At 43.4% G+C, this 25,202-nt stretch overlaps 1 protein-coding gene across 5 annotated transcripts in view; it reads right to left on the bottom strand.

Moving 5' to 3' along the window:
* Window positions 1-643: 643 nt before the first annotated feature.
* ALS2CL (ALS2 C-terminal like) overlaps window positions 644-25,202 on the bottom strand; it is a 131,077-nt gene continuing 106,518 nt past the window's right edge. For 4 of the 5 annotated variants that reach the window (XM_075588012.1, XM_075588014.1, XM_075588015.1 and 1 more), the window contains 7 exons: window positions 18,926-18,994; window positions 17,904-18,080; window positions 16,906-16,948; window positions 16,058-16,119; window positions 10,403-10,552; window positions 7,010-7,106; window positions 644-4,204 (listed from right to left, as the gene is read on the bottom strand). In XM_075588012.1, the coding sequence (XP_075444127.1) occupies window positions 4,151-4,204; window positions 7,010-7,106; window positions 10,403-10,552; window positions 16,058-16,119; window positions 16,906-16,948; window positions 17,904-18,080; window positions 18,926-18,994 (652 nt within the window). In that variant the 3' untranslated portion in view covers window positions 644-4,150. Of the gene's footprint in view, window positions 4,205-7,009; window positions 7,107-9,047; window positions 9,192-10,402; window positions 10,553-16,057; window positions 16,120-16,905; window positions 16,949-17,903; window positions 18,081-18,925; window positions 18,995-25,202 lie in introns of those variants that run through there. The other variant, XM_075588016.1, reaches the window with a different exon arrangement.

Below are 25,202 nucleotides of genomic sequence, written 5' to 3'. Positions count from 1 at the left end.
AACATTTGTATGGTAAATAGGGGGTCACACATTGATTGTGTTAGTGTGGTATTCTGCCGCCCTGCAATGGTCACACGCTAACGCCAACCGCGTTTGCAGAACAGCATTTCTCAGAGGGCGGAACTCTCCCTGACATGACTGCAAGGCCAACACGTAAACGTAAAGCCAGTCTCTGTTCTCTCAATAACCCGTCAATGGAGGTATGTGCTCCAATGTATTGATCCATTTCTGTCCCTAGTGATGCGTTTCAGTGCACACACGGGTCTTCCATGGGGAATAAATAGTCACCTGTTCTCTATGGTAATGGGCGCTCTGAGAATATATATCATTAGTGTTTCATTTATCTCGGGCGGCCAACTCCAGTCCTCAGGAGCCACTAACAGGTTAGGTTTTCAGGATATCCCTGCTTCAGCACAGGTGGCTGTCAATGACTGAGCCACCTGTGCTGAAGCAGGGACAGCCTCAAAAGCCGACCTGTTGCTGGCTCTTGAGGACTGGAGTTGGCCGCCTCGGATTTATCTGCTTGCTGTACTAGTATATCTGTTTGTCGTATTGTGTCCAGAATGCACTGCTACCCTGAAGGGCCTGCGTTATCTGCCAAGCCGATGAGCACCCCTGATCAGGTGCAAGAAGGAAACCAGTCTCAGGTGATCATATTTATTGTAGTCAATATATCAGCAGTTCATCGACATCATTTTTAAACAAAAGTGCAATGCCGGTGTACCCATCTCAATATAGGCACGGTTAATCCAGTTCAGAAAGAGTTTACAAAAAGATATCAGCCATATCAGCCTAATACTTACTCTATAGTAAGGTAAGTCTACAACACATTAAAAAGCAATATAACGGCAGAGTTTGTGTGATTGAAGACAATACAATGTTCCTTTGGCAGATTGGGCCACAATATCAGCAGCCATTCCATTCCATCCTTCCATTACACTTTGAAAGTGTGACATGCCCGTTTTTATTATTCATAATGTGAGTGCATATATTTTTACTTACATAAACGTTTTATATCTTGGTTGACCTGCGCTATGCCAGTTTGTTCTCTCTCTTGCATTTTGGGCTGTATCCTCTGAGTGCCAGGACCATCTTGATGACAACCGTATCACTTACCCACCACTGACTAATTAGTCAACCCTGCTGTTTTGACTCTTACATCTTGTGAGTAGTCATTTCAAAAGAGCCAAGATTGTGAAAACCTTTCATTTTAACTCATTGCCATTCTGCTGCACTTAAGATTTGTTTGTTTCTTCCCCATGCTCCCCCTGGATTTCGTGTCTACTACTGTAACCTTTGGGGACGTGTGAGGACTACCCCTCCCAGTGGGTCAGAGCCGGGGGTGAAACTGTATACACGTGAATTTATATTATTCGGTTTTTTTTTCCACTTATTTAAAGTATATTTCATTGTTCACTTATTAAGTGTTCAACCCCTTTATCTGTTTGCGCCTTTTTTTCACTTTACCACTATAATATTGCTTAGTAAATATAGCCCATAAAGGTAGAAGTGCCGGTACAGATTAACACGCCAGATCCAGCGTGGATCGCCATTCATGTCAATAGGAGTTAACGGCGGATCGTTAGCCAGTACTAACTCTTGATAAATCTGCCCCATAGGGTATTAAGTGATACTTTGTTTCTTTATTAGATCTCAAAATTCAGCTGGAAACAGTTTTAACATTTTAAATATCTACCTTGTCATATAAATCTCTTGTGTATTTTACCATATAAATAGTTCACTTTTAATATTTACAGTTTGCAATCCAAAACGTTTTTTTTCTAGACAGTTCATAGCAATAGTTTTACATTTTGATTATATAAACATTTTTCTGTCACTTATTCATTTTTTTGTATGTACAATTGTAAGGTCTGCCATGTTATTTCATGTACAGTAGCCTCAGTTTGATTAGGAATTTGCCTGTGTAATTTTCAGTTCATCAATAACAGAAACGCGTCGTCGCACACTTGAAGCTGGTTGTGTTATTACCGACTCCAAGTCAGCAGCAGCAGCAACGAGCTTTACCTCCGTTCTGCGTCCGAGTTTACAACCTCGGTCGTCTCTATCTACAGTGTGCAGGGATTAAAGGAAAAAGCAGTGACCTCGGTGATGCACTTCACTGTGGCTTCGCATCTAGAGCAGCAATGAGGGACTTTATTTAGGTTTTTTTGTTTTTATTTACCTGTACGTGAACTAAGGGCTACTCCAGCCTCCCAAAAAGACATTTTCCAGGCACGGTGGATGTCCGCAGATTGCCGACACCGTGTATGTTTTATTGAAGAGTAAGTAGCTGTAAAAGGCTGGAAGTTTTACGTGTGATGAGCAGGAAAACGACTCCCATCTTCCCACCGTTTACATACACACTGTCTAAGCTTTCCCCTCGCTTCATTTGTCAGAAATGTATCTGTCTACAATACAGGCCAAAGATCATCGCTTTAAATCAGACACATTGCCATTACTTTTCTGAAGCCATTTGACCGCTACTTGTACCTAAACAAGGTGAAGCTCTGAAATAGGGAGTTGCAGAGGCTTTTATATATATATTCACTGACACAGTGCTCCACAATTCCTTCAAATATATATATATATATATATATATATATATAAATAATTGAAGGAATTGTGGAGCACTGTGTCAGTGAATTAGGTCACAGGGCTAGTAATAAAGCCGTGTCCGCCAGACTTACAGAACTGTAGCTCACACTGATCCTGTTGAACGGAACCGGTGATACTGTAGCGTGAGCAAAACCATCTACAGTATGTCTGGCGTGGCCCATTCCAGTCCTCAAGGTTCACCAACAGGCCAGGTTTTCTGGATAGCCCTGCTTCAGCACAGGTGGCTCAATCAGTATTGCATCTGAGCATCTCTGTCTTTTGCCCAAATATTTTAAGAGTTTAAAGCATTACTGCCCAGTTTTGACTCAAACAAATGTCAAGATGCGGCAAATGCACACGATGAGAGAATATAATGCAGATCGCACCTTTACCTTTCATTAAATGACTATTTAAATGTCCTTCAGGTAGATTGTGCAATTTATGTTATTTTAACATAGAGCTTAATGTGGGTACATTTCTTGGGGCTTTGCTGAAATTTTACCCAATGTAATCTAATCTACACAGAAGCAATGTACAAGACAAATACAGAGATTAAAAAAACTCCTGTAGTTGCAATGCATACAAGTAATTACACGATCTATGTACAGTTCTGCAACTTTGTACTAATAACCACATCTCCTAACTACTGTACTAGAGGTGTGTGAGATGTCAGAAGAAGTTTGCGTACCCGGCAAAATTTGCCCTTTTCTCACCAAGAACTTTCTGAAAATGTTTTAGTTTGCAAAAAACAAAAACTCGGCAGGCATTAACAGTCTATTGGTTAAACTTCAAGCAACAATTGTGAACATTTTGAGGACTGAAATTTCGTGAAAATGAAAAACTCTAAAGAAATTTACACTTGCCATAAACACTAAGTTTATAGTTCTCCTATAGATCAAGAAGTTTTCAACGTGGATTATTCTACAGCAGGGGTAACCAACTCCAGGCTTCAAGGCAAGGTTAAAGGGTTATCTAAGCAGGATTGTATATATATTCTTTTAACATCCGTGTCTTACCCTCATACCGGGGTGAGCCAACTCCAGTCCGCACGAGCCACCAACAGGTCAGGTTTTCAGGATATCCCTGCTTCAGCACAGGTGACACGAAGACTGAGCCCCTGATTGAGTCACCGGTGCTGAAGCACGGACTGATTGAGCCACCTGTGCTGAAGCAGGAATATCCCGAAAACCTGACCTGTTGGTGGCCCTTGAGGACTGGTGTTGGCCACTCCCTGCACTAATAGATAATACAAACCAGCCACAATGTATGTGGACTTACCCAAAAAGTTGTGTACTTAGTACCTGTTTTGAGTAGTGTGAAATGACTACATTGTCAGTGTTTGCATGCTAACACGGCCATTAAGCTGGGTCACACGTGCAGCTGTATTTGCTGCATTCACAGCTGTGCTGCCTTTCTTTGCTGGCTAATAAATACATTGCTATTTTATAGCAAAGAGTCGTCTTTATGGGAAGTGCAAAGGTGCTGGTTCTTTCCGTCCGTCTTCGCCAGATCGCAAGTTCAAACCTTGATCAGTAATACAGAATAGATGGTGATCCTAAGGCGATTTGTGGTGTCGGATTTCTTCCTTTTGAATGTGTTCATAGCAGGACTGCAGTTAGGAGAGAAAACGGGGATTGTTACTTCGGTGATAAAATGCCTTATTGCACATTATGCAACTTCACCCGCTTATTTCCAGGTTTATCACGTTGCTACAAGAGCCATTTCTCCCCAAAATAGGTCAAACAAGCAGTGTCGTTTTCACCACGAAAAGGAGTCGCAGAATGTGACGGGCGAGACCTTCCCTGTTACAAAAATGTGGGCGTAATGAAACTGATAAAAGAAACGGCACGCCTAAAAGTTTCAAGTTGCAACTAAGGCCGCGTCCATAGTGCAGGATACGACGCGAGCCACGTAGCTCACACCGAAACAAACACTAGGATACCAATGCATATGCGCATAGTGCGCCTGGGCTAGCGCGTGCACATACGCTACAGGCAGAGTGGCGCTTCGCAATACAAATAAGTTTGTATTTACAGCGTGACACCGGGTCACACGTAGAGCACGGAAGCTAGCGCTGCAAATACAAACTTGTTTGTATTGCGAAGCACCGCTCTCCCTATAGTGCATGTGCACGCACTCTGCGCATATGCACTGGCGTCCCAGTGTTTGTTACGGCACGAGCTACGTAGCTTGCGCCGTATCCTGCACTATGGGTGCGGCCTCACGGAGGAACGCCTAAGCTAGCGCATTCTAATACACTATAACTCAGCCTCACTGCCGTTTTTAAGCCTTAGCTAGGGCTTAAAGCAGCACTTCAGCTCCTTGTGCAAGTCACTTTATCTCCCTGTGCCTCATGGATTGCAAGCTCTGCAGGGCAGGTACCCATGCCTGCAATAACATAGATTGTAAGCTCTATGGGACAAAGACCAGAGTCTGCAAAAATGCTACTGTATGTACAGTGCTGCTTACACTGTCGGTGCTATACAAGATACACTATTATTTGCCCTTTCTGGCGCGCTTTTTATTTTTTACAGAACGCGTGGGAAATACTGTATGAAGGCCGGGGGGTCCGTGAGGCCACGATGTGGATTACTGCAACCCCCGATCCGGCGGGAACTCTGCAGGGTTGGGCACGGTACCCCACATCGTGGCGTAAAGAATCCCGGCCTGAGTATACGGGAGGTTAAAATGGAGGTCTCACCCGGGGTTCAGTGCAACCTGACGTTACAGACGCGAGAGATTAAGAAAATCATGATTTTAAACAAAAGGAAAAAAAACAAGTTTATGGGGGGGGGGGAGATAACATTGCAGGAGTTACACACAGAGGCTTTTGGGGGGGGGGGTCAGCTACGTTTACGATGTGCTAGGTCATAGCACTACTTAGTATATTGGGGCCAATATTAGTTTCTTTGATGTGATGCCGTTTGGTATATGAGCAGGAGTGAAACGCATTTAAATGATACTTCATGTTGTATACTTGTTAAGATCTAAACTCTCCTTGTGTAACTATTCCATGACCGTTGCAGGCCCGTATTTATGCATATAGGCCTGGGCCTAGAGGGGCAAATTCTTTTGGGGGGCGGCAAATTTCGGAGGCGGACGGTGCGGCGGTTACAGAGGCCCCGCTCTCTTCCCCACAACAACTGATTGCCGGTGGAGAGCGCGGGGCCTCTGTAAAGGTCCCTTACCTCTTCCTGCAGCGTCGCGTCACCATGACATGACATCCCATGGCGCCCCCGTTCTCATGGAAACGCGTCACCATGTGACGCTAGGACGTTGCAAGAGGAGGCGGCAACAGCGGAAAAAAGGTAAGTGCCTATTGGCGGCAAAATTCTAAAAGCGGCCCTGCTGAAAGTGCGAAGTCATGAGCAGTATCACTTTATGCACTCTGTGTGCTGTACATTTTCATGATAGCCTGAAAAAATGCGGCTTCAAATAAATATGTTCATTGGTTGTAAAGGAACCGTTTCTCCTATTCAATCCAGAATACAAGTTCCCTGCAAATTCTTCCTTCTCATATGCTTCATTGGGAAATTAAGTAGCGTTCTATTTGGAAGATGTCCAAAAAAAGCAGTGATACAGCGCAACAGCCAACAGAGAGCAGGGTCCAAGTAATCAAAAAAAATCAATTTATTAATGCAACATAATAAAAAAAAAACGGAGGGCAGAGCTCTCCTACGCGTTTCGTGCCCGATCACACTTTATCAAGGCATCCAGAAGACCAAAACAAAAAAGCCTTTTAAAAGACAGCTGATTTGGCGGTTTCGCAGCAAAAACCGCGATGACGTCCCGACTCACAGCGCATGCGTGGACACATCACCATATCCCGCGCATGCGCAAAAGCAAAAACGGGCCAAATGCAATCAGACTGACAGCTGTTGCATTTTAAGCACCATTACAGGTCGTCCTTTTTTTGGGGCTGACACGAGGAAATCCCAAGGCCACAGGAACCGAACAATCCGGGGCGGATTGAAACCCTCAACATTTTGTTCGCGTGTCTCTAAGAGAGGGACTTCGTCAATCCGGAGGCACAGGACTAAGGTTTAGAAAGGTGCAAGACAGTGAACGTGTGTGTGTGTGTGTGTGTGTGTGTGTGTGTGTGTGTGTGTGTGTGTGTGTGTGTGTGTGTGTGTGTGTGTGTGTGTGTGTGTGTGTGTACGTTCATACACCTAGCATACACAAACTAGCGTTTACCTGCTTTTCTCATTTAGGCTAGGTCTTAGGAGCTAACAAAAGTGTATTTTTATGCATATATTTTATTGTTTATTCTGTGATATTAACTGTTGTGTTTCTCGCAAATGAGCAATTAAACATATCTTAAAATACAAAGTATCTGTGAAATAGTGCTTCCCCTGTAGTACAGTGTAGACCGTGCAGGAGACGTGGTTTGTGGGACTGCAACTTTAACACTTACCTCCAGTGCAGTCAATAAGAAGTCATAAATCCCTCCCACATTATTGGGATCCATCAAGTCCCGAATAAAATGTATTTCAGCTCCGAGGTGCTGTATCCTGTGAAACAAGTGTAGACATATGTACAGTTAGATCCACAAACATGAGCATATTCTTACATACAAAACAAACCGTGACATCTGCAAACCAAAGTGCATGACATTGAAGAATATAAACTCCATTATCTCAAAGTGACTTCTTATTCATACTGTGTAAGCCATGCAATAAAGTGATAGAAAGAAAAAACACGGTGATCGATCAGTCACATTAAAATGTTTAATGTGCATTAAATCTCCATCTTGCTACCTTCTGTATGTGGCTTGGGATGTGCTTAGGATGTAATGGTCGTGATGAAAGAGCTATAATGTTTTTACTGATTTCTTAGACGTCCCGGACTCTACATTTTATGTATTTATAAAATGTTTTACCAGGAAGTAATACATTGAGAGTCACCACTCGTTTTCAAGTATGTCCTGGGCACCGAGTTACACATGGTTACACTAAATGAACAGGGTGATACATTATATTTAAAGACATTTCATGAACAGTTAAAGCTAATATATGTTATAGGCGTATGTAACAGTTACAGACCAGATTAAAAAGTGAGACAGCTTTAGTTTTGAAAAAACTTAGACCGGTGGCGGCTTTGATAGTCTCTGGTAGATTGTTCCAGTTGTGAGGTGCACGGTAAGAGGAGGAACGGCCAAATTCTCTGTTGAACCTTAAGACTATGACCAGTTCTGTGAACCAGTTCAACCTTGGGACTGTGAACAGAAGGTGATAAGTTCTGGGTGTAGTAGGGGTGAGGAGTTTGCTCAGATAGGCGGGTAGCTTGTGCAGAAGGTATTTGAAGGCAAAACAGGAAAAACTGTGCGTAGACTCAAGTGATAGCCAATCTAGTTCTTTGAGCATTTTGCAGTGATTTGTGTTGTAGTTACATTGTAGGATAAAGCGGCATATTGAGCAGTAAAGGATGTCTAATTTGCTAAAGTGAGTTTAGGGTGCTGTACCATATACTATGTACCCATAGTCTATAATTGCTATGAGCATCTGCTGTGCGAAGCGCTTTCTGACCAGCTTGTGTAGGTAGGATTTGTTCCTATAAAGTACACCTAGTTTGGCATAAGTTTTGGATGTTAGGGTATAAATATTCAACCCAAATGTTAAATGGGAGTCAAATCATATGTCCAAATATTTGAAATTAGTGACAGGGGCAAGGATGCTATTACAGGTTGTTCTGATCTGTAGCTCTGTCGCTGGTACTGTAGCTTTGAAAAATCAAGTTAAGTCTAGAAAAAAAATCAGATTGAAGTATGTGTCCTAGGTCAGAGAGGCTAGCACTGTATGCAAATAAGATTGTGTCATCCGCATACATGTGTATGTGTTACAAGCTGTAGGAAGATCATTGATGAACACTGAGAAGAGTAGGCGCCCCAGAACAGAGCCTCGCGGGACACCACAGGTGACAGCCAAGGGGTTGGAGTTGGAGCCTGAGAGTCTGATATTGGGATCTACCCAGGTGGGAGAGGCCCATGCCAAGGCGTCCCCTGTTAAGAGAGTAAACATAGGCTACCTTGGTGCGTCCGGTGGGGAACAGGCTGGGAGAAATCTCAAACTGTATTTCACATTGGTTCAAAAACCCACGACAGACTAGAGGGTCACCCGCATATGCTTTAGGCGTAGGAATCCTAAGTTCTGATGGCCGATCGCCACCCTGCGCGGCTGGGGCCGGTGGCGGAATAGGCTGTAGTGAAAGCTGTTGTACCAGGCTTGTGATCTGAGTTCCCAAAGTATCAATGCAAAGCGCAAGTCCCCTGATTAGTTGGCCCACCTCAGTCAGGTCTGTTTCTGTTGGGCTCTGCATAATGTCACGCTGTGCAGCCCGCAGACCAGGCCAGTCCCCTGTACTGAGGCGGGATATTGAATATACACACCGACAGCAGAGGGAGCGGGTCCGGGATGTGGTTGTAGCGTGACCAAGCCTGGATTAAGATTTAGAATAGTCGTTGTACTTGCCGAGTTCAGGAGGATAGAGAGTTCCGTAGTCAAATCCGTTTCCGTGTCCAAGGGGCTGAGAGGTAAGAATTGTGATGGGTAAGCCGAAGTCGGGAGCCAGAGAGGTAAGTCAGACAAGCCGGTTCAAATCTGTAGGGGTAAAGACAAACAGGAGCACGACACAGTTTCCAGGCTACACAAGAAGCAAGGAGCTATGCAGGGCAAGGAGGAAGTGACAGGCAGGGTATTTAAAGCGGTAACCACCAATCCGGACGGGGGCGTGACGAGGAGCAGCTCCTGAGAGGCTGGGAGTAACAGGGCTCAGCTGAGGGTGCAGGAGGCGTAGCAAGAACTCCCGGGCTGAGCGGGGGGCGGAGGCAGGCATGGCGCATGTGTTACAAGTGCCAGGGATAGATGCGCGCTCTGTAACGCCGGCGCGAGAATCCAAGATGGCAGCTGCGGCGTGAGTAGCAGAAAGTGCCGCGTGCCGGCAGGGGTAGCGATGAGGAGCAAAGGCAGCAGCAGCTGCAGTACTGGTAGTGGGTAAGGAGGGGTCACGTCGCAGGGGACATGGCCCCCGATTCCTTACATTAACATGGGTTTCCCCCACCTCAAGCAGTTGCACTAAGGAAGTGAAGGCAGGTCACCTGACTGTGTCCAATCAGGAGACACAGGGGCGGTGCCTGTTGAAACTACTTAGGGCACTTCATTTTCCTATTTAGTGAGACAGAACAAGTTCTGTAGTGTCAGAGTGTGAGTTAGCTAGTGAGAGGAGAAGGAATAGAGCTGTTAGACCTATAGGTGGACCAAATACCTCCTGCCCTGCATAGGGGCAGGGGAAGAGCTAGACCCACTCTGGGTAGCCCTGGGCCCAGAGTGGCATCAGGGGGACATGCTGAAGGGAGACAGCCGGCTGAGACGACTGCCTGCTGTAAGCTGCTGCTGCTGAGAACTTGAATAAAGAGTTCTCATTGTAAAGAGACAGAATGTGAGACTGGAATCTCTCATCCCTGAGAGGGAATTCTGCTGTAGGGATTCCACCCCATATCCCTGGGGCCCGCAGGAGATGGAGGCGCTGCACCATTGAGGAGAACGAAGGCACAACCCCAGAAATCTGTCCTGTTGTCCCCATGTCACCATGGGAGACTCAGGCCCTCCTGTTGCCAGCAGGTATGCACCACATTCAGACTTGTAGCTGGAGCTTGAGACACCCTAGGACACCCTATGTGAGATTGGGAGGGGGTCGAGGGGCTACATAACATTTTCACTTGTAAAAGATAAGGAATAGGCATTGTAACAAGGCTGACATAACATTACTGAGACCACAAATAATGCTATGTGCTGTTTAATATGAGTATTACCCTGCTCGTGATACCACATACACCAACAATGGCAGCAGATCGTCCATCGGAAGCTTGTATTCCTTCTCCAGCACACGGGATACCGTAGTCTCAATTTCTTCGTATGTCTTCAGAATGATTTGTAGCTTCTCTCTCGGATCCACGGTAGTGCTTTAAAATATCAGTCGTTGTGATTTTACAAAACCATTTCATTCCCATTCCATAGAAACACATACAAAACATAGTGTGTGTGCACTGCACATAACATCATTCAGTTAGGACAGAGTTTGTGCCAGATGTTGAAGTTCCCAAACACATTTTTAAATGCACCTGACAGATCGTTGTGTTGCTGTTTATAGCTAGTAATACATATTACTTAACAATGCAGGCACCAGGAATCCCTTTCCCAGAGCACTGAGATAAGCCACTATTTACAGTATTTAGAGCTTACATATAAATTAGGTGCCTTTAAGAAATGGACAGTCTTTGGGGTGTCCATAATATATTAAAAAAAATATACATATAAGTCTCCCAACTCAGATTGGCTCGTCCTGTAGTGATGGAAAGTTTTTTTTTTTTTTTCTCCAATCTATGTCAACATCAACATTTCTTTATAAGTAGAAACTTAAATAAAGGCAAATTGGCTACTCTCATAATGAAAAAGTGTGTGTGTGTGATCACTATAAAAAAAATTAAATATCTTAATAAACCATATATATATACAGTATATATATACTGTATATATATATATATATATATATATATGCAAGAGAGAAAGAGAGGACCCCGCATCCACAAGACATGTAAACACAGCTAAATACCGACACTGGAAAAATCCAAACTACAGTGATGTGTCGGTGGTGCTATAAGGGCAGTATAATAGATTGAGAGAGAGAAAAAGGCCCTAAATAAAGCACTCTAGTATTTGTATCAGTACAAATCACATAAGGTTTATTAATGTATTGTCACAGAACAAAAATAGTTAAAACAAAGCACAGAAATGTTTAAAATACAGCATGGATCCCCTGTTCATTACAAAGCTAAACAACTCCCTCAAAGAAGATGCCCAAAATACACTCAGATAGTATTCTGAAACGCCTGACAAAATAAACCTGGTGTGACACCCAACAGACTAAATAGTCACGGCTAGGGCTATGTAATCATCTGCAAAAGGTCAGATATGCCTACTAACCCCTGCAGTGTAGGGTTTGTCTGTGGCGACAAAGAGTAGCAGGTAAGTGACAGCAGAGATACACAGATTAAAGCCTGCAAAGCACATATAAGCCTATAGCTAGAGAGAGTGATACATCACCTATGGTGAGGTACAGTGTGGTCGGTACATTCAGGGGGGAACAAGGAGGGATGTTAGAGCATAGTAATGTGACCCAGAGAGGGGACAAACCAGGGGATCCTGCCTGCTGGACCTGCTCCTACGCGTTTCGGCACACAGCCTTCTACTAGGAGTGGTGATGTAAGCAGGGTAACATGCAGGTTTAAAAAGGGAACTAATTGGGCTAGTGGGTGTAATCACCTGGCAAAAATCAGACTGACATAGATTATGCAGAGGACAAACAGGTGTGGGCTAAGAGTGAGGCTAATAGAGTCAGAGATGGTCATAGGTTATCAGCCAATGAAAAATTCTTATTGTGGGTGCACTCACACTCCTCCAAAATAGTCAATAATTACATGAATACCTGCCTGGTGAGTCCAATATGTGGCAGTAGCAGAAAGCTTATCCTCAGGCTGTAGCACATAATGTACCTCAGGGCCACAGATGTAATGAATTAACTATAATGGCATAATGTGTTTAAGGGCAGAAAACGGGCCTCCCATATGTCACTGCGCATGTCCGTGACGTCATAACGTCGCGTCTGGTAAGGCAGGACGCCCTGAGCTTAGTAATGGGCACTAGTGAGGCAGAAAGTGTCTATGGGCAGTTCACAGCGCATGCGCGGCTCTGTGTCTGGTGTGTCCGTGTATTAGGCAGGCTAAATAAGCCCTGCATCGCGTCTCGCGCATGCGCGCCTCTGCATAATGGTCTCAAATGTAATGAGCAGTCAAAAGAGCACACATATCCGCTCACCACGATCGCAAAGCGCCCACAGATATAGCTGATGTAAGCACAATATACATAAGGATCAGCCTAATTCATTCAGAGTGCAAAGGGAACCTAAGGATTAAAAGCTCATCAAATATAGCCCCCAGAAGGGCAACCAGGCAAACAATTGTGTGGTCCGCATCACTGTGGAAGCCATAAGAATAGATGAAGCACATATTGCTTAAGGCATGACATATAACATCCAAAGATAACTATTAAGGGATGATATAGGAGTGATATATTGTTGTATATGGATCATACCTACATGCACTTACCTGTTAATAACATTTGTACAACAATATATCACTCCTATATCATCCCTTAATAGTTATCTTTGGATGTTATATGTCATGCCTTAAGCAATAAAGGTTCCCTTTGCACTCTGAATGAATTAGGCTGATCCTTATGTATATTGTGCTTACATCAGCTATATCTGTGGGCGCTTTGCGATCGTGGTGAGCGGATATGTGTGCTCTTTTGACTGCTCATTACATTTGAGACCATTATGCAGAGGCGCGCATGCGCGAGACGCGATGCAGGGCTTATTTAGCCTGCCTAATACACGGACACACCAGACACAGAGCCGCGCATGCGCAGTGAACTGCCCATAGACACTTTCTGCCTCACTAGTGCCCATTACTAAGCTCAGGGCGTCCTGCCTTACCAGACGCGACGTTATGACGTCACGGACATGCGCAGTGACATATGGGAGGCCCGTTTTCTGCCCTTAAACACATTATGCCATTATAGTTAATTCATTACATCTGTGGCCCTGAGGTACATTATGTGCTACAGCCTGAGGATAAGCTTTCTGCTACTGCCACATATTGGACTCACCAGGCAGGTATTCATGTAATTATTGACTATTTTGGAGGAGTGTGAGTGCACCCACAATAAGAATTTTTCATTGGCTGATAACCTATGACCATCTCTGACTCTATTAGCCTCACTCTTAGCCCACACCTGTTTGTCCTCTGCATAATCTATGTCAGTCTGATTTTTGCCAGGTGATTACACCCACTAGCCCAATTAGTTCCCTTTCTAAACCTGCATGTTACCCTGCTTACATCACCACTCCCAGTAGAAGGCTGTGTGCCGAAACGCGTAGGAGCAGGTCCAGCAGGCAGGATCCCCTGGTTTGTCCCCTCTCTGGGTCACATTACTATGCTCTAACATCCCTCCTTGTTCCCCCCTGAATGTACCGACCACACTGTACCTGACCATAGGTGATGTATCACTCTCTCTAGCTATAGGCTTATATGTGCTTTGCAGGCTTTAATCTGTGTATCTCTGCTGTCACTTACCTGCTACTCTTTGTCGCCACAGACAAACCCTACACTGCAGGGGTTAGTAGGCATATCTGACCTTTTGCAGATGATTACATAGCCCTAGCCGTGACTATTTAGTCTGTTGGGTGTCACACCAGGTTTATTTTGTCAGGCGTTTCAGAATACTATCTGAGTGTATTTTGGGCATCTTCTTTGAGGGAGTTGTTTAGCTTTGTAATGAACAGGGGATCCATGCTGTATTTTAAACATTTCTGTGCTTTGTTTTAACTATTTTTGTTCTGTGACAATACATTAATAAACCTTATGTGATTTGTACTGATACAAATACTAGAGTGCTTTATTTAGGGCCTTTTTCTCTCTCTCAATATATATATATATATATATATATCATCGAAAATTCATCAAATGTAATTTAAAAAAAATGCAAATATGCCATAAACGTTACAGTACTGATGTGCAGTACAGGCATACCCCGCATTAACGTACGCAACGGGATCAGAGCAGGTATGTAAAGTGAAAATGTACTTAAAGTGAAGCACTACCTTTTTCCCACTTATCGATGCATGTACTGTACTGCAATCGTCATATACGTGCATAACTGATGTAAATAAGGCATGTGTAACAGGCTCTATAGTCTCCCCGCTTGCGCACAGCTTCGGTACAGGTAGGGAGACGGTATTGCTGTTGAGGACGTGCTGACAGGCGCATGCGCGAGCTGCCGTTTGCCTATTGGGCGATATGTCCTTACTCGCGAGTGTACTTAAAGTGAGTGTCCTTAAACCGGGGTATGCCTGTACTCAATATGTTCAATGACTGTCATCAAGGTGACTGCTGTGAAGCGATCAGCTGCTGCTTACTATATCACTGTGTGTTACATGTTTCAGTGTATGGAAGATTTTACCCGTGTGCAAAAGGAGTTAGGAAGAAACAGATCAGCCTTATAAATTACAACGTAAAAAAAAACTAAATGCTTCACCAACAAATGCTACGTGATAAAAAAAAAAAGAAACATGAGATTTTTTTATATAGCTGGAGCAGTGGGCTTCAACTTTTTCTATAAGCAACCCTAGAGTTAGATTGTGAAATTCTAGGGGACCCCCAACCCTCTCTTCCACCCATCTATTATTTTGTTTAGAGTATTTCACATCAGCACTTTAGAGATTATGGAATTTCCCCACTTTTTATTACATTTGATATATTTTCTATCATACAGCATATATAGTTTTGTTTTTTTCTATTTGCTGGTGTAAGTTTTTTAGAGTCAATTAAGTTGATTATTTTTTTTTTAATTGTAGGAGAGTAACCCGTCCGTCTTTCATTAAGTTTCTATTTGTGTAGTAATTTTCCTATGACAAGAGAACCTCCAGATATTTAAACATATCCAATCGTTTAATTCTATCTTCTAATGTGGGGTGTGTCTCTCTTACTTTTTTTTATTATATCTACACTTCTTTGTATTTTGCAACACCATAATGTCCTTGAATATTCATAATGTCATAAATTCATAATGAACGTCAGAATGTCCTTGAATATTCATAATGTCATAAATTCATAACGAAGGTCATAATGTCCTTGAATTTTCCATATTCACTAAATCTTGCCCCCGAGCATTAGCAAAAATTAGACAAAAGCTCATTTTCTGTTCAGGTTTTTACATCTATCAGCAATGCCTAACCCAACACCCCCAGACAGAGAGAAAAATCCAGGAAACAGGAGAAAGGGTGCAGGACAAATGCATAAAACAAAGGTTCAAGAAACCATGAGTAAACTATTACCAGCTAGCAGTGGTGGAACCAAGCACTGGTGGAGTGGGGGCGGCGGCTGAGGAAGTCCACTCAAGCGGTGATTGCGAAGTTTGGACCTTACTTTCGGCGGGGCCTAACTTCCGCGTTATGACCACCTGGGTGGGCCCCTTCTGGCGCCGCACCTGGTATGGCCGCGCACCACAGGTAGACCCCGGGAAGGAGGTATGCAGAGAGGCGGCCTTTAGAAATGCCGTAACGCTGTACCAGATGCTAAAATAAGTGCCGGAAACAGCGTTTCAGAGCATGGAGGATGATCCCCTAAAGGTGATGGGCCCTGGTGTAGCCGAACCAGCTGCACAATATAGTGGTTCCACCACTGCCAACTAGGAAGAGAAGCATGGACAGGCTTCGGGTAACCAGGCCATGTTAAGTGAGATCTGGCAAAGCTTTGTTCTAGTTTCCCGAATTGAGGCAGAGGGCAGTCACATCATATAACTTTCTTGTGAAACATAACTCAGGCGTGAGATGTTGGTTATCTACTTACATTATCTTCTGCAGGCATTCGGTTGCAGAACGAAAACATTTGTACCTCATGATGGAGTTCCTCTATAAAACAGACAATGTTTACACTAGCAACGGGGGCTCTCGACTTTCTAAAGGCGGTTAGACTCGATCATGAGGAAATGAACAGTGAAATGTTGCTAGTGTAAAAAAACAGAAGGTTTTACAGTATGAAAGTCCCAAATCCGTCAACAAATGACAGCAACAAGCAAACATCATTACACAACAACGCATGAAAGGTAAATACGGGTTCTCATCATCTGGCTAAATAAAGTCGATTGTGCTGAATTGAATTGGATTGGCTGTATTATTATGTACGTGGGCTAATCAGCATTTTACATGAATAAATCATGTCCTATACTCACAACTGAAATAATGTGGAATTCAATTAGATAAACAGCTGGTGTATGGCTGAAATTCAGAGGCTTGTAGATCATTTCTCTAAAACATTTTGGAAAACCTAATGTAATCACGCAATCAAACATTACACCAAATCACTGCCCAAGTTTCTTGCTCACATACAGCTCAACCCCCTTATAACGCTGTGCTTGGGGTGCGTAGAATCACATCGCGTTATAAGCGGATCGCGTTGGAAATAATGTACAATTGTATGCATTGTACAATAAAGTATTTAAGATACCAATAATCGTGTTGTAAAGTATTCACAAATACGAAAATTGGGGGCCACGCTTGCATCGCGTTATAAGCGGATTCGCGTTGTAACGGATCGCGTTATAACGGGGTTGAGCTGTACTTAGCTGTAGAGAATGAATCTGTGCGAGCTTAGTACGGGATGCTATGGGAGCTTAGTACTGTGATTTGACTTCTTACCTGATTGGCTGTTAGTTTGAGATCTTTCAGGGGCCATAATTGCCTAAACAACAAAAAATTGGGAAAACATGACTGTTTTTGTAACCATCAATTCACCCACCTTTTACCTATCCTATTATTATGAGAGTATATCTTACACACTTATTATAGTATATCTTACACACTTATTATAGTACTGTATATCTTACACACTTATTATAGTATATCTTACACACTTATTACAGTATCTCTTACACACTTATACACTTATTATAGTATATCTTACACACTTATAGTATATCTTACACACTTATTATAGTACTGTGTATCTTACACACTTATTGTAGTAGATCTTACACACTTATTATAGTATCTCTTACACACATATTACAGTATATCTTACACACATATTACAGTATATCTTACACACATATTACAGTATATCTTACACACATATTACAGTATATCTTACACACATATTACAGTATATCTTACACACATATTACAGTATATCTTACACACATATTACAGTATATCTTACACACATATTACAGTATATCTTACACACATATTATAGTACTGTGTATCTTACACACTTATTGTAGTATATCTTACACACATATTACAGTATATCTTACACACATATTACAGTATATCTTACACACATATTACAGTATATCTTACACACATATTACAGTATATCTTACACACTTATTATAGTACTGTGTATCTTACACACTTATTATAGTATATCTTACACACATATTACAGTATATCTTACACACATATTACAGTATATCTTACACACATATTACAGTATATCTTACACACTTATTATAGTACTGTGTATCTTACACACTTATTATAGTATATCTTACACACTTATAGTACTGTATATCTTACACACTTATTATAGTATATCTTACACACTCTGCTCTGTTTTATAGAACTCTGCTCTGTTTGATAGAACTCTGCTCTGTTTGATAGAACTCTGCTCTGTTTTATAGACTTTGGCTCACTTTTGTACATCCAAGAACTCCAACAGCTTTGTGTCTGTGAAGAGACCCAGGCGTACAATCCCCTGCCAGTAGAGGGCGTCCTCCTGCTGATGGTACAGCATGTACAACATGAAGAGATCCGGATGGAATCGAGGCAGGACAAGAGGTAGAATGGAGGTGTAGGAATGTAGCTCGTCTCTGCAAAGAAGGAAGCTAATTTAGCTGCATTACTAAAATATTATCACCAGCGATCTTTAAACACTTGTGCACTCCCAGGTGACTCAACAAACTATGTCAAAACAACACATTTTTGTGTGTCTAGTTAAAAAGTATTACCAGCAGCTGTGCAAATGTATTCCAATTTGTTGAGCACATTTTGATGATGTTTTCTCAGAAAATGTGTGGTATTGTAAAATAATCACGAAAGTTCACATTGCCCAGGAATGCACAAAAATAGACATCTGAACAGGTCTTATGGAATAGCGTAGTTAAGTAAACATGGGCCGATAGTGCAGTGTATGCCCACACCCCCTGTTTATCAATTAAGATGACCCATCAAAATGCTACAGTAGGCTATCTACACTGTAGTACAGGGGTGCTCCACGTCAGTCCTCAAGCCTCCCCCAGACAGTTGAGGTTTTTGGGATATCTCTGCTTCAGCACATGTGGCTCAATCAGTCCTTGCTTCAGCACAGATGGCTCAACCACCTGTGCTGAAGCTGGGATATTCTGAAAACCTGACCTGTTGGGGGGGGGGGGGGGGGCTTGGGGACTGGAGTTGAGCACCCCTGCTATAGTAAGTAAGCACTCCGTGTTAAGACATATTACAAACTTTCCATTTTGGGAAAATCTGCAAAATGCATCCAGTAGACATCTAGTGTAAATATTCAATGACTGTTACATAAGGAGTACAATTTTTTTTACTATATGGACGGACTTTACCCCATGGGTAGAATTTTTGGGGGATGGAACTTTTGAGAACGAGGCATCTTTATCATTAATTTAAAAAAATTCAAGGCTACAAACCAGCGGTTATTAGTCACCTTTTCTCTCCGTCTTTCACTGCCGGGAGCTTTTGGTCCCTTTGCTCGGCTGCCATAACTAATAACGTGCTATAAATGAGGAAAGCAACATGAAGAACATCAGGGAATGTGTAATACTGTAGCATAAAATAGATTTCCAAAGGTTTAATTACTCCTCCTAGGATTTATTCCTGGAGAGACTCATTTTGTGAAAATACAACATTTTCTAAACTACAACTGTTGTCGTCCTTAACCGACCCCCCCCCCCCCCCCCCCCCCGCCATGTAATCACACTTCCTGCAAAAAAACACAATGGCTGTTTAAGTTTCTTTAGAAATCAAGAATCATTGTATTTCCATCAAAGCCTATAACTAGGGTAGTGCTAATACTAGGGGGGTGCTAATACTAGGGTGGTGCTATAACTAGGGTGGTGCTATAACTAGGGGGGTGCTATAACTAGGGGGGTGCTATAACTAGGGTAGTGCTAATACTAGGGGGGTGCTAATACTAGGGTGGTGCTATAACTAGGGGGGTGCTATAACTAGGGGGGTGCTATAACTAGGGGGGTGCTATAACTAGGGGGGTGCTATAACTAGGGGGGTGCTATAACTAGGGGGGTGCTATAACTAGGGGGGTGCTATAACTAGGGAGGTGCAATAACTAGTGGGGTGCTATAACTAGGGGGGTGCTATAACTAGGGGGTGCTATAACTAGGGGGGTGCTATAACTAGGCTGGTGCTATAACTAGGCTGGTGCTATAACTAGGGAGGTGCTATAACTAGGGGGTGCTATAACTAGGGTGGTGCTATAACTAGGGGGGTGCTATAACTAGGCTGGTGCTATAACTAGGCTGGTGCTATAACTAGGGTGGTGCTATAACTAGGGGGGTGCTATAACTAGGCTGGTGCTATAACTAGGCTGGTGCTATAACTAGGGTAGTGCTATAACTAGGGGGTGCTATAACTAGGGGGGTGCTATAACTAGGGGGGTGCTATAACTAGGGGGGTGCTATAACTAGGGGGGTGCTATAACTAGGGGGGTGCTATAACTAGGGGGTGCTATAACTAGGGGGGTGCTATAACTAGGGTGGTGCTATAACTAGGGAGGTGCTATAACTAGGGGGGTGCTATAACTAGGGGGGTGCTATAACTAGGGGGGTGCTATAACTAGGGGGGTGCTATAACTAGGCTGGTGCTATAACTAGGCTGGTGCTATAACTAGGGAGGTGCTATAACTAGGGAGGTGCTATAACTAGGCTGGTGCTATAACTAGGCTGGTGCTATAACTAGGGTGGTGCTATAACTAGGGGGTGCTATAACTAGGCTGGTGCTATAACTAGGCTGGTGCTATAACTAGGGTAGTGCTATAACTAGGGGGTGCTATACTAGGGGGGTGCTATAACTAGGGGGGTGCTATAACTAGGAGGGTGCTATAACTAGGGGGGTGCTATAACTAGGGAGGTGCTATAACTAGGGGGGTGCTATAACTAGGGGGGTGCTATAACTAGGGGGGTGCTATAACTAGGGGGGTGCTATAACTAGGCTGGTGCTATAACTAGGGTGGTGCTATAACTAGGGAGGTGCTATAACTAGGGGGGTGCTATAACTAGGGGGGTGCTATAACTAGGGGGGTGCTATAACTAGGCTGGTGCTATAACTAGGCTGGTGCTATAACTAGGGGGGTGCTATAACTAGGCTGGTGCTATAACTAGGGTGGTGCTATAACTAGGGAGGTGCTATAACTAGGGGGGTGCTATAACTAGGGGGGTGCTATAACTAGGCTGGTGCTATAACTAGGGTGGTGCTATAACTAGGCTGGTGCTATAACTAGGGTGGACTGGTGCTATAAATAGGGTGGTGCTATAAATAGGGTGGTGCTCTAACTAAGGTGCTGCTTGTCAGTCAACCATTTTCTCAACCTCTAGCCCAACCTGCCCCGGTTAGAGGGTTAATAGAGATAAGGAGGCAGGAGAGAGACAGGCTTTGCCTGGGCAAACTCCTGTTTGGCACATTGATATCACATGGAAGGGAGTTTACAAACAAGCTTATTGTTTTTTGTTAAAAAAAAAAAAAAAAACTATATTTAACTCCTTAAATGTCACTGGTATCGGTATATATTGGTTGTAGGGTCGAATTGTGTGTGTATAAATAAAAAGTAATTGTAGTGTACACCCCCCTCAGTATGACTAAGCTCCATCCTGGAGGTATCTGTCACAGCGAGTTACCTAGTGTATGTGTCAGATGTCTTCTACAGCTTATTCGATACGTTTTTATTACCCCTCCTGCATACCCATATTTACGCATCATTGTTTTTCTATAGTGCCATCAGCTTTTAGCTGCAGGAGACAAGACATCCTTGGGGGGTGGAGGGGGAGGTACAGTATGTGTGTAACGGGATATCAGAGTTGAGATATATGGAGGTGCAGAGGACTGTGGAGCAGAAAGATTTTGTTTAATTTGCTCGGCTGTCACAAGTAATAAGACTCTAAAAATGAACAAAGCGATATAAAGAACTCGGTCATACTCGACCTCATTTTTGCCCAGGGCATAATGGTAGGAGATGTTGACATGACTTCCACCCTATGGACCGATAATAAGGTTATACAGACAACAATCGAAGGAATCCTCCACTGTTATGGTGGACCCCAGAAGGTTGGGGTCCGGCCGAAGAAGCTTTCAGACTTATTGATGCTTTAGAGGCCCCTTAATCTGCTGTGCAACCTTCAACTGCTCTAAATGATCAAGTAGAGCAGTACAATCTGGTACTTCGCAAGACCATCCAAAGGAAAGCCCCACTACGTCGCCCTCTGGTTTTCAGAGGACCTCCATGTCCTCAAAAGACAGCTGCGCAAACACAAGCGATGTTGGAGGCAGTCACAGCTGGATGCTGACCGGGCATTCTTGCAGGCTAGTCAACAGGTGTATACACGTGCTATTTTCATGGAGAAGAAATATTACGTCGCCATGAAGATTGACGACGCAGAAGACAGACCCTCATCACTCTTCAGCATAATTCACAACCGGTTACATCCTGGTGGTACTACTGTCGAGGTAATAGCTTCTGAAGAGCGATGTATGGCGTTTTAATCCTTCTTTGCTGGAAAGGTCGGTCGCATTAGAGCCGCGATTGCGCCAGAGGTTATTCCATTTTCAAATCTTGGCCCAGAGGCAACCCTTAGCAAATCCAACAAGATGAGGGAGCGGGGTGCATCGTAGTCATATGTGAAAAACAAAACAAAAAATATGACCATAAAACAGTAAGTTTAAATGAGAAAAAAAAAATCGAAAAACCTTCAATCATTATACTCATATAAGTGAGCATAAATACAGTAAGCATGTCACACTCAATGTGGTCAGAATCACAGGCTGAGGCAACATCCAGTTGTGTGTGATGTTATGGATGGTCTTTAGAAGAAAGAAGGAAATACCAATGTATATAAACATTAAACACTCCTCCAGAATGCACACTTACGTGGTGTCCACGCTTTAAAGGCAATTACAACAAAAACACAGTTTAGAGCGGTGGCAGTCTCACCACATCTCCGACGCCGGCAGGTGTTGCTTCCTTGTGCGGCCGCCCGGAAACAACAGTAGCCCTTAGCGGAGTTCCTTATCTGATCAGGTATTCCCCTCTTCTTCTCCTTCTCTGGACTCTACGCGTTTCGCTTTAGGGTGCAAGCTTCGTCAGGAGTCCTATTCTCATCCTCATCACGAAATACTGATAAATGGATGCCTGGTTCACTATTGGTTGGCATGATTCAAAATCCAATTCCACTTGACTCAAATTGAAATTGAACCTTAATTCGCAGTGGTGGAGTCTGGGTATAATCCTCCCCAACTATCATAGAAGAGACAATGAAAGCCTCTGCAGTGATGTAATAAATATACATTTTAGTTCAGATATTTGCACAATGGTATTTCCTTCTTTCTTCTAAAAATCATCCATAACATCACACAAAACTGGATGTTGTCTGTGTTGGAGATACTGGCCACATTGAACCACTGAGTGTGACATGCTTATTTATGCTCACTTATATGTGAGTATAATGATTGAAGGTTTTTCGATTTTTTTCATTTAATCTTACCTCAGCAATACTGTTTTATGGTCATATTTTTGCTTTATTTTTTTTTTTTACATATGACTACAATGTACCCCGCTCCCTCATCTTGTTGGATTTGCTATTTGTGAGAAACTGGAGGGCTGTTTCTTTTGAAGGTTGAGTTGGAGGCAGAGTATCTAATTTCATTTAATTATCATCACTTAGTCTATATGGTTTTTTACAGATATTCAACATTGTTTCCATATGGGAACAATTTCACTTATCACCACCAGGTGGGAGTAGAGGATTTAATATTGTCTTAGGCGATTTGTTCACACACCTATTCACTTCAGTGTTTTATATTTTTATATATATTCACTTTGATATTATAACTGATTGGGAGCACCATTCCTGTCATTGTGCACCTGCCAGAGGCAACCCTCGTCATGGATTGCTTCACTCAAGTCTCCCCCACCGATATCAAGCGGATCACTGGGCAGATAAACTGGACGACCTGTGATTTTAATCCATGTCCCTTCTGCCTCCTTTAGGAGTCATTTGGTCCCATGGTCCTGGTCGTGACCAAGCTGGTAAACATCTCCCTCCTCAAAGGCATCCTCCCACCATCCCTGAAAAGGACTCCGGTGAGGCCCCGGCTGAAGAAGGTAGGGTTGGATGTTGACCAGCTTGCCAACTACCATCCAATCTCCAACCTTTTTGGGGCGAAAGTGTTGGAAAGGGTTGTCTGCTCCTAGTTGCAATCCTGTCTTGATCATCATGGTTTCTTCAACGCAACTCAGTCAGGTTTTCGTGCTCGGCATGGAACAGCGATGGCCCTGATTTGTGTCGCAGATGATCTTCGCCTAGCCATGGACAGGTTCCGCATGTCTGTCCTTGTCATGTTGGACTTGTCAGCAGCCTTTGACACTATTGACCATGGGATACTGTTAGGAAGCCTGAGGAGGCTCGGAGGGAATCAGGGAATCTGCTCTGGAGTGGATCACCTCCTTCCTAAAGGGCAGGACTCAACAGGTGATCATGGGTGATCATCGCCTCTTGGCTCGGCCCCGCATGGGGTTCCTCTGGGTTCCGTACTGTCTCCCTTGTTGATTAATGTGCACATGAGGACTCTATGTGATATCATCCATGGTTGAAGCTTAATCCAGACAAGACTGAAGTCATAATTGTTGGGTCAGAGCAAAGACAGAGTGTGGCAGGGTGGAATCGACACACCACCAATTAATGGTGTCAAACTCCTCCCTGAGTTGGAGGTGTGCAATCTAGGAGTCCTGTTTGATTCTAGTCTGAACATGTGGGTGCAGGCTCTGTCTACAGTTAGCACCGGGTTTTATTACCTAAGGCTACTCATAGGATTGCATCCGCTTCTCTCGATGTCTTTGTGACAACTCAATTGAACTACGAAAATGCCCCACTATGCAGGAATGGCTCATGCTGATTAGGAGGCTCCAGCTAGTGCAGAACGCGGCTGCTCGCATGCTTCAGCGTGTTGGCCATTATGAGAATATTACACACTCTCCGCGATCTGCACTGGCTTCCTGTGACCTACCGTATTCAGTGCAAAATGTCCCTTATGACGTATAAAGCATTGCATGGACTGGGCCCTGAGTATTTGCGCCACCGCCTTACTCCCCAAGCAGCTGGTATATATTCTCTGAGGTCAGAAGGATCGGCCTGACTATTCTCCCCAAGGAGTTACCATCCAACCTTAGGTAGTCGAGCTTTTGCCAGTGTAATCACTTTGGAATCCAGTGCAAGAATCACTTTTCCCATCCAGCTTTTCCCCAATTGTATTATTCTATTTTGTTCACCAAATATTTTTCTGTTTTGTTTTAATTATGAATTTTTTTAACCTGATGGAAGGGTCCGGTGATGCCCCCTTTGGTGGGAGCGACGTCCCAGACCTAGTCCCTGTTTCACAGACGGGATGATGGATGGTGGATGGTGGATGATCAGAAAATAAAGATTTCCAGTTGTTTGAATAATCCTAGGACTGATTCCAGGAGAGCCTGATTTCTTGAAAATTCCTGTTTGTTTGCAAAAATACAACGACGTTCTCCGCAATTACAGGAAAGGAGGTGGGTTTTGTAGTTGAAGAAGAGATTCTGGCTGTCAGAAGCAGATACGCGTCTATAAAAGCAGGAGGTGATTTGAGCAGCAGCATTTCAAACGGATTGTATGTCAAAGAGGTAGGAGGCAGGGAGGCCAGAAAAATGAACGGTGGCAGTAATCAAGATGGGA

The sequence above is a fragment of the Ascaphus truei genome, chromosome 2 (assembly GCF_040206685.1).
Source record: "Ascaphus truei isolate aAscTru1 chromosome 2, aAscTru1.hap1, whole genome shotgun sequence".
Lineage (NCBI taxonomy): Eukaryota > Metazoa > Chordata > Amphibia > Anura > Ascaphidae > Ascaphus > Ascaphus truei.
This window is presented reverse-complemented; position numbering and strand designations above follow the sequence as displayed.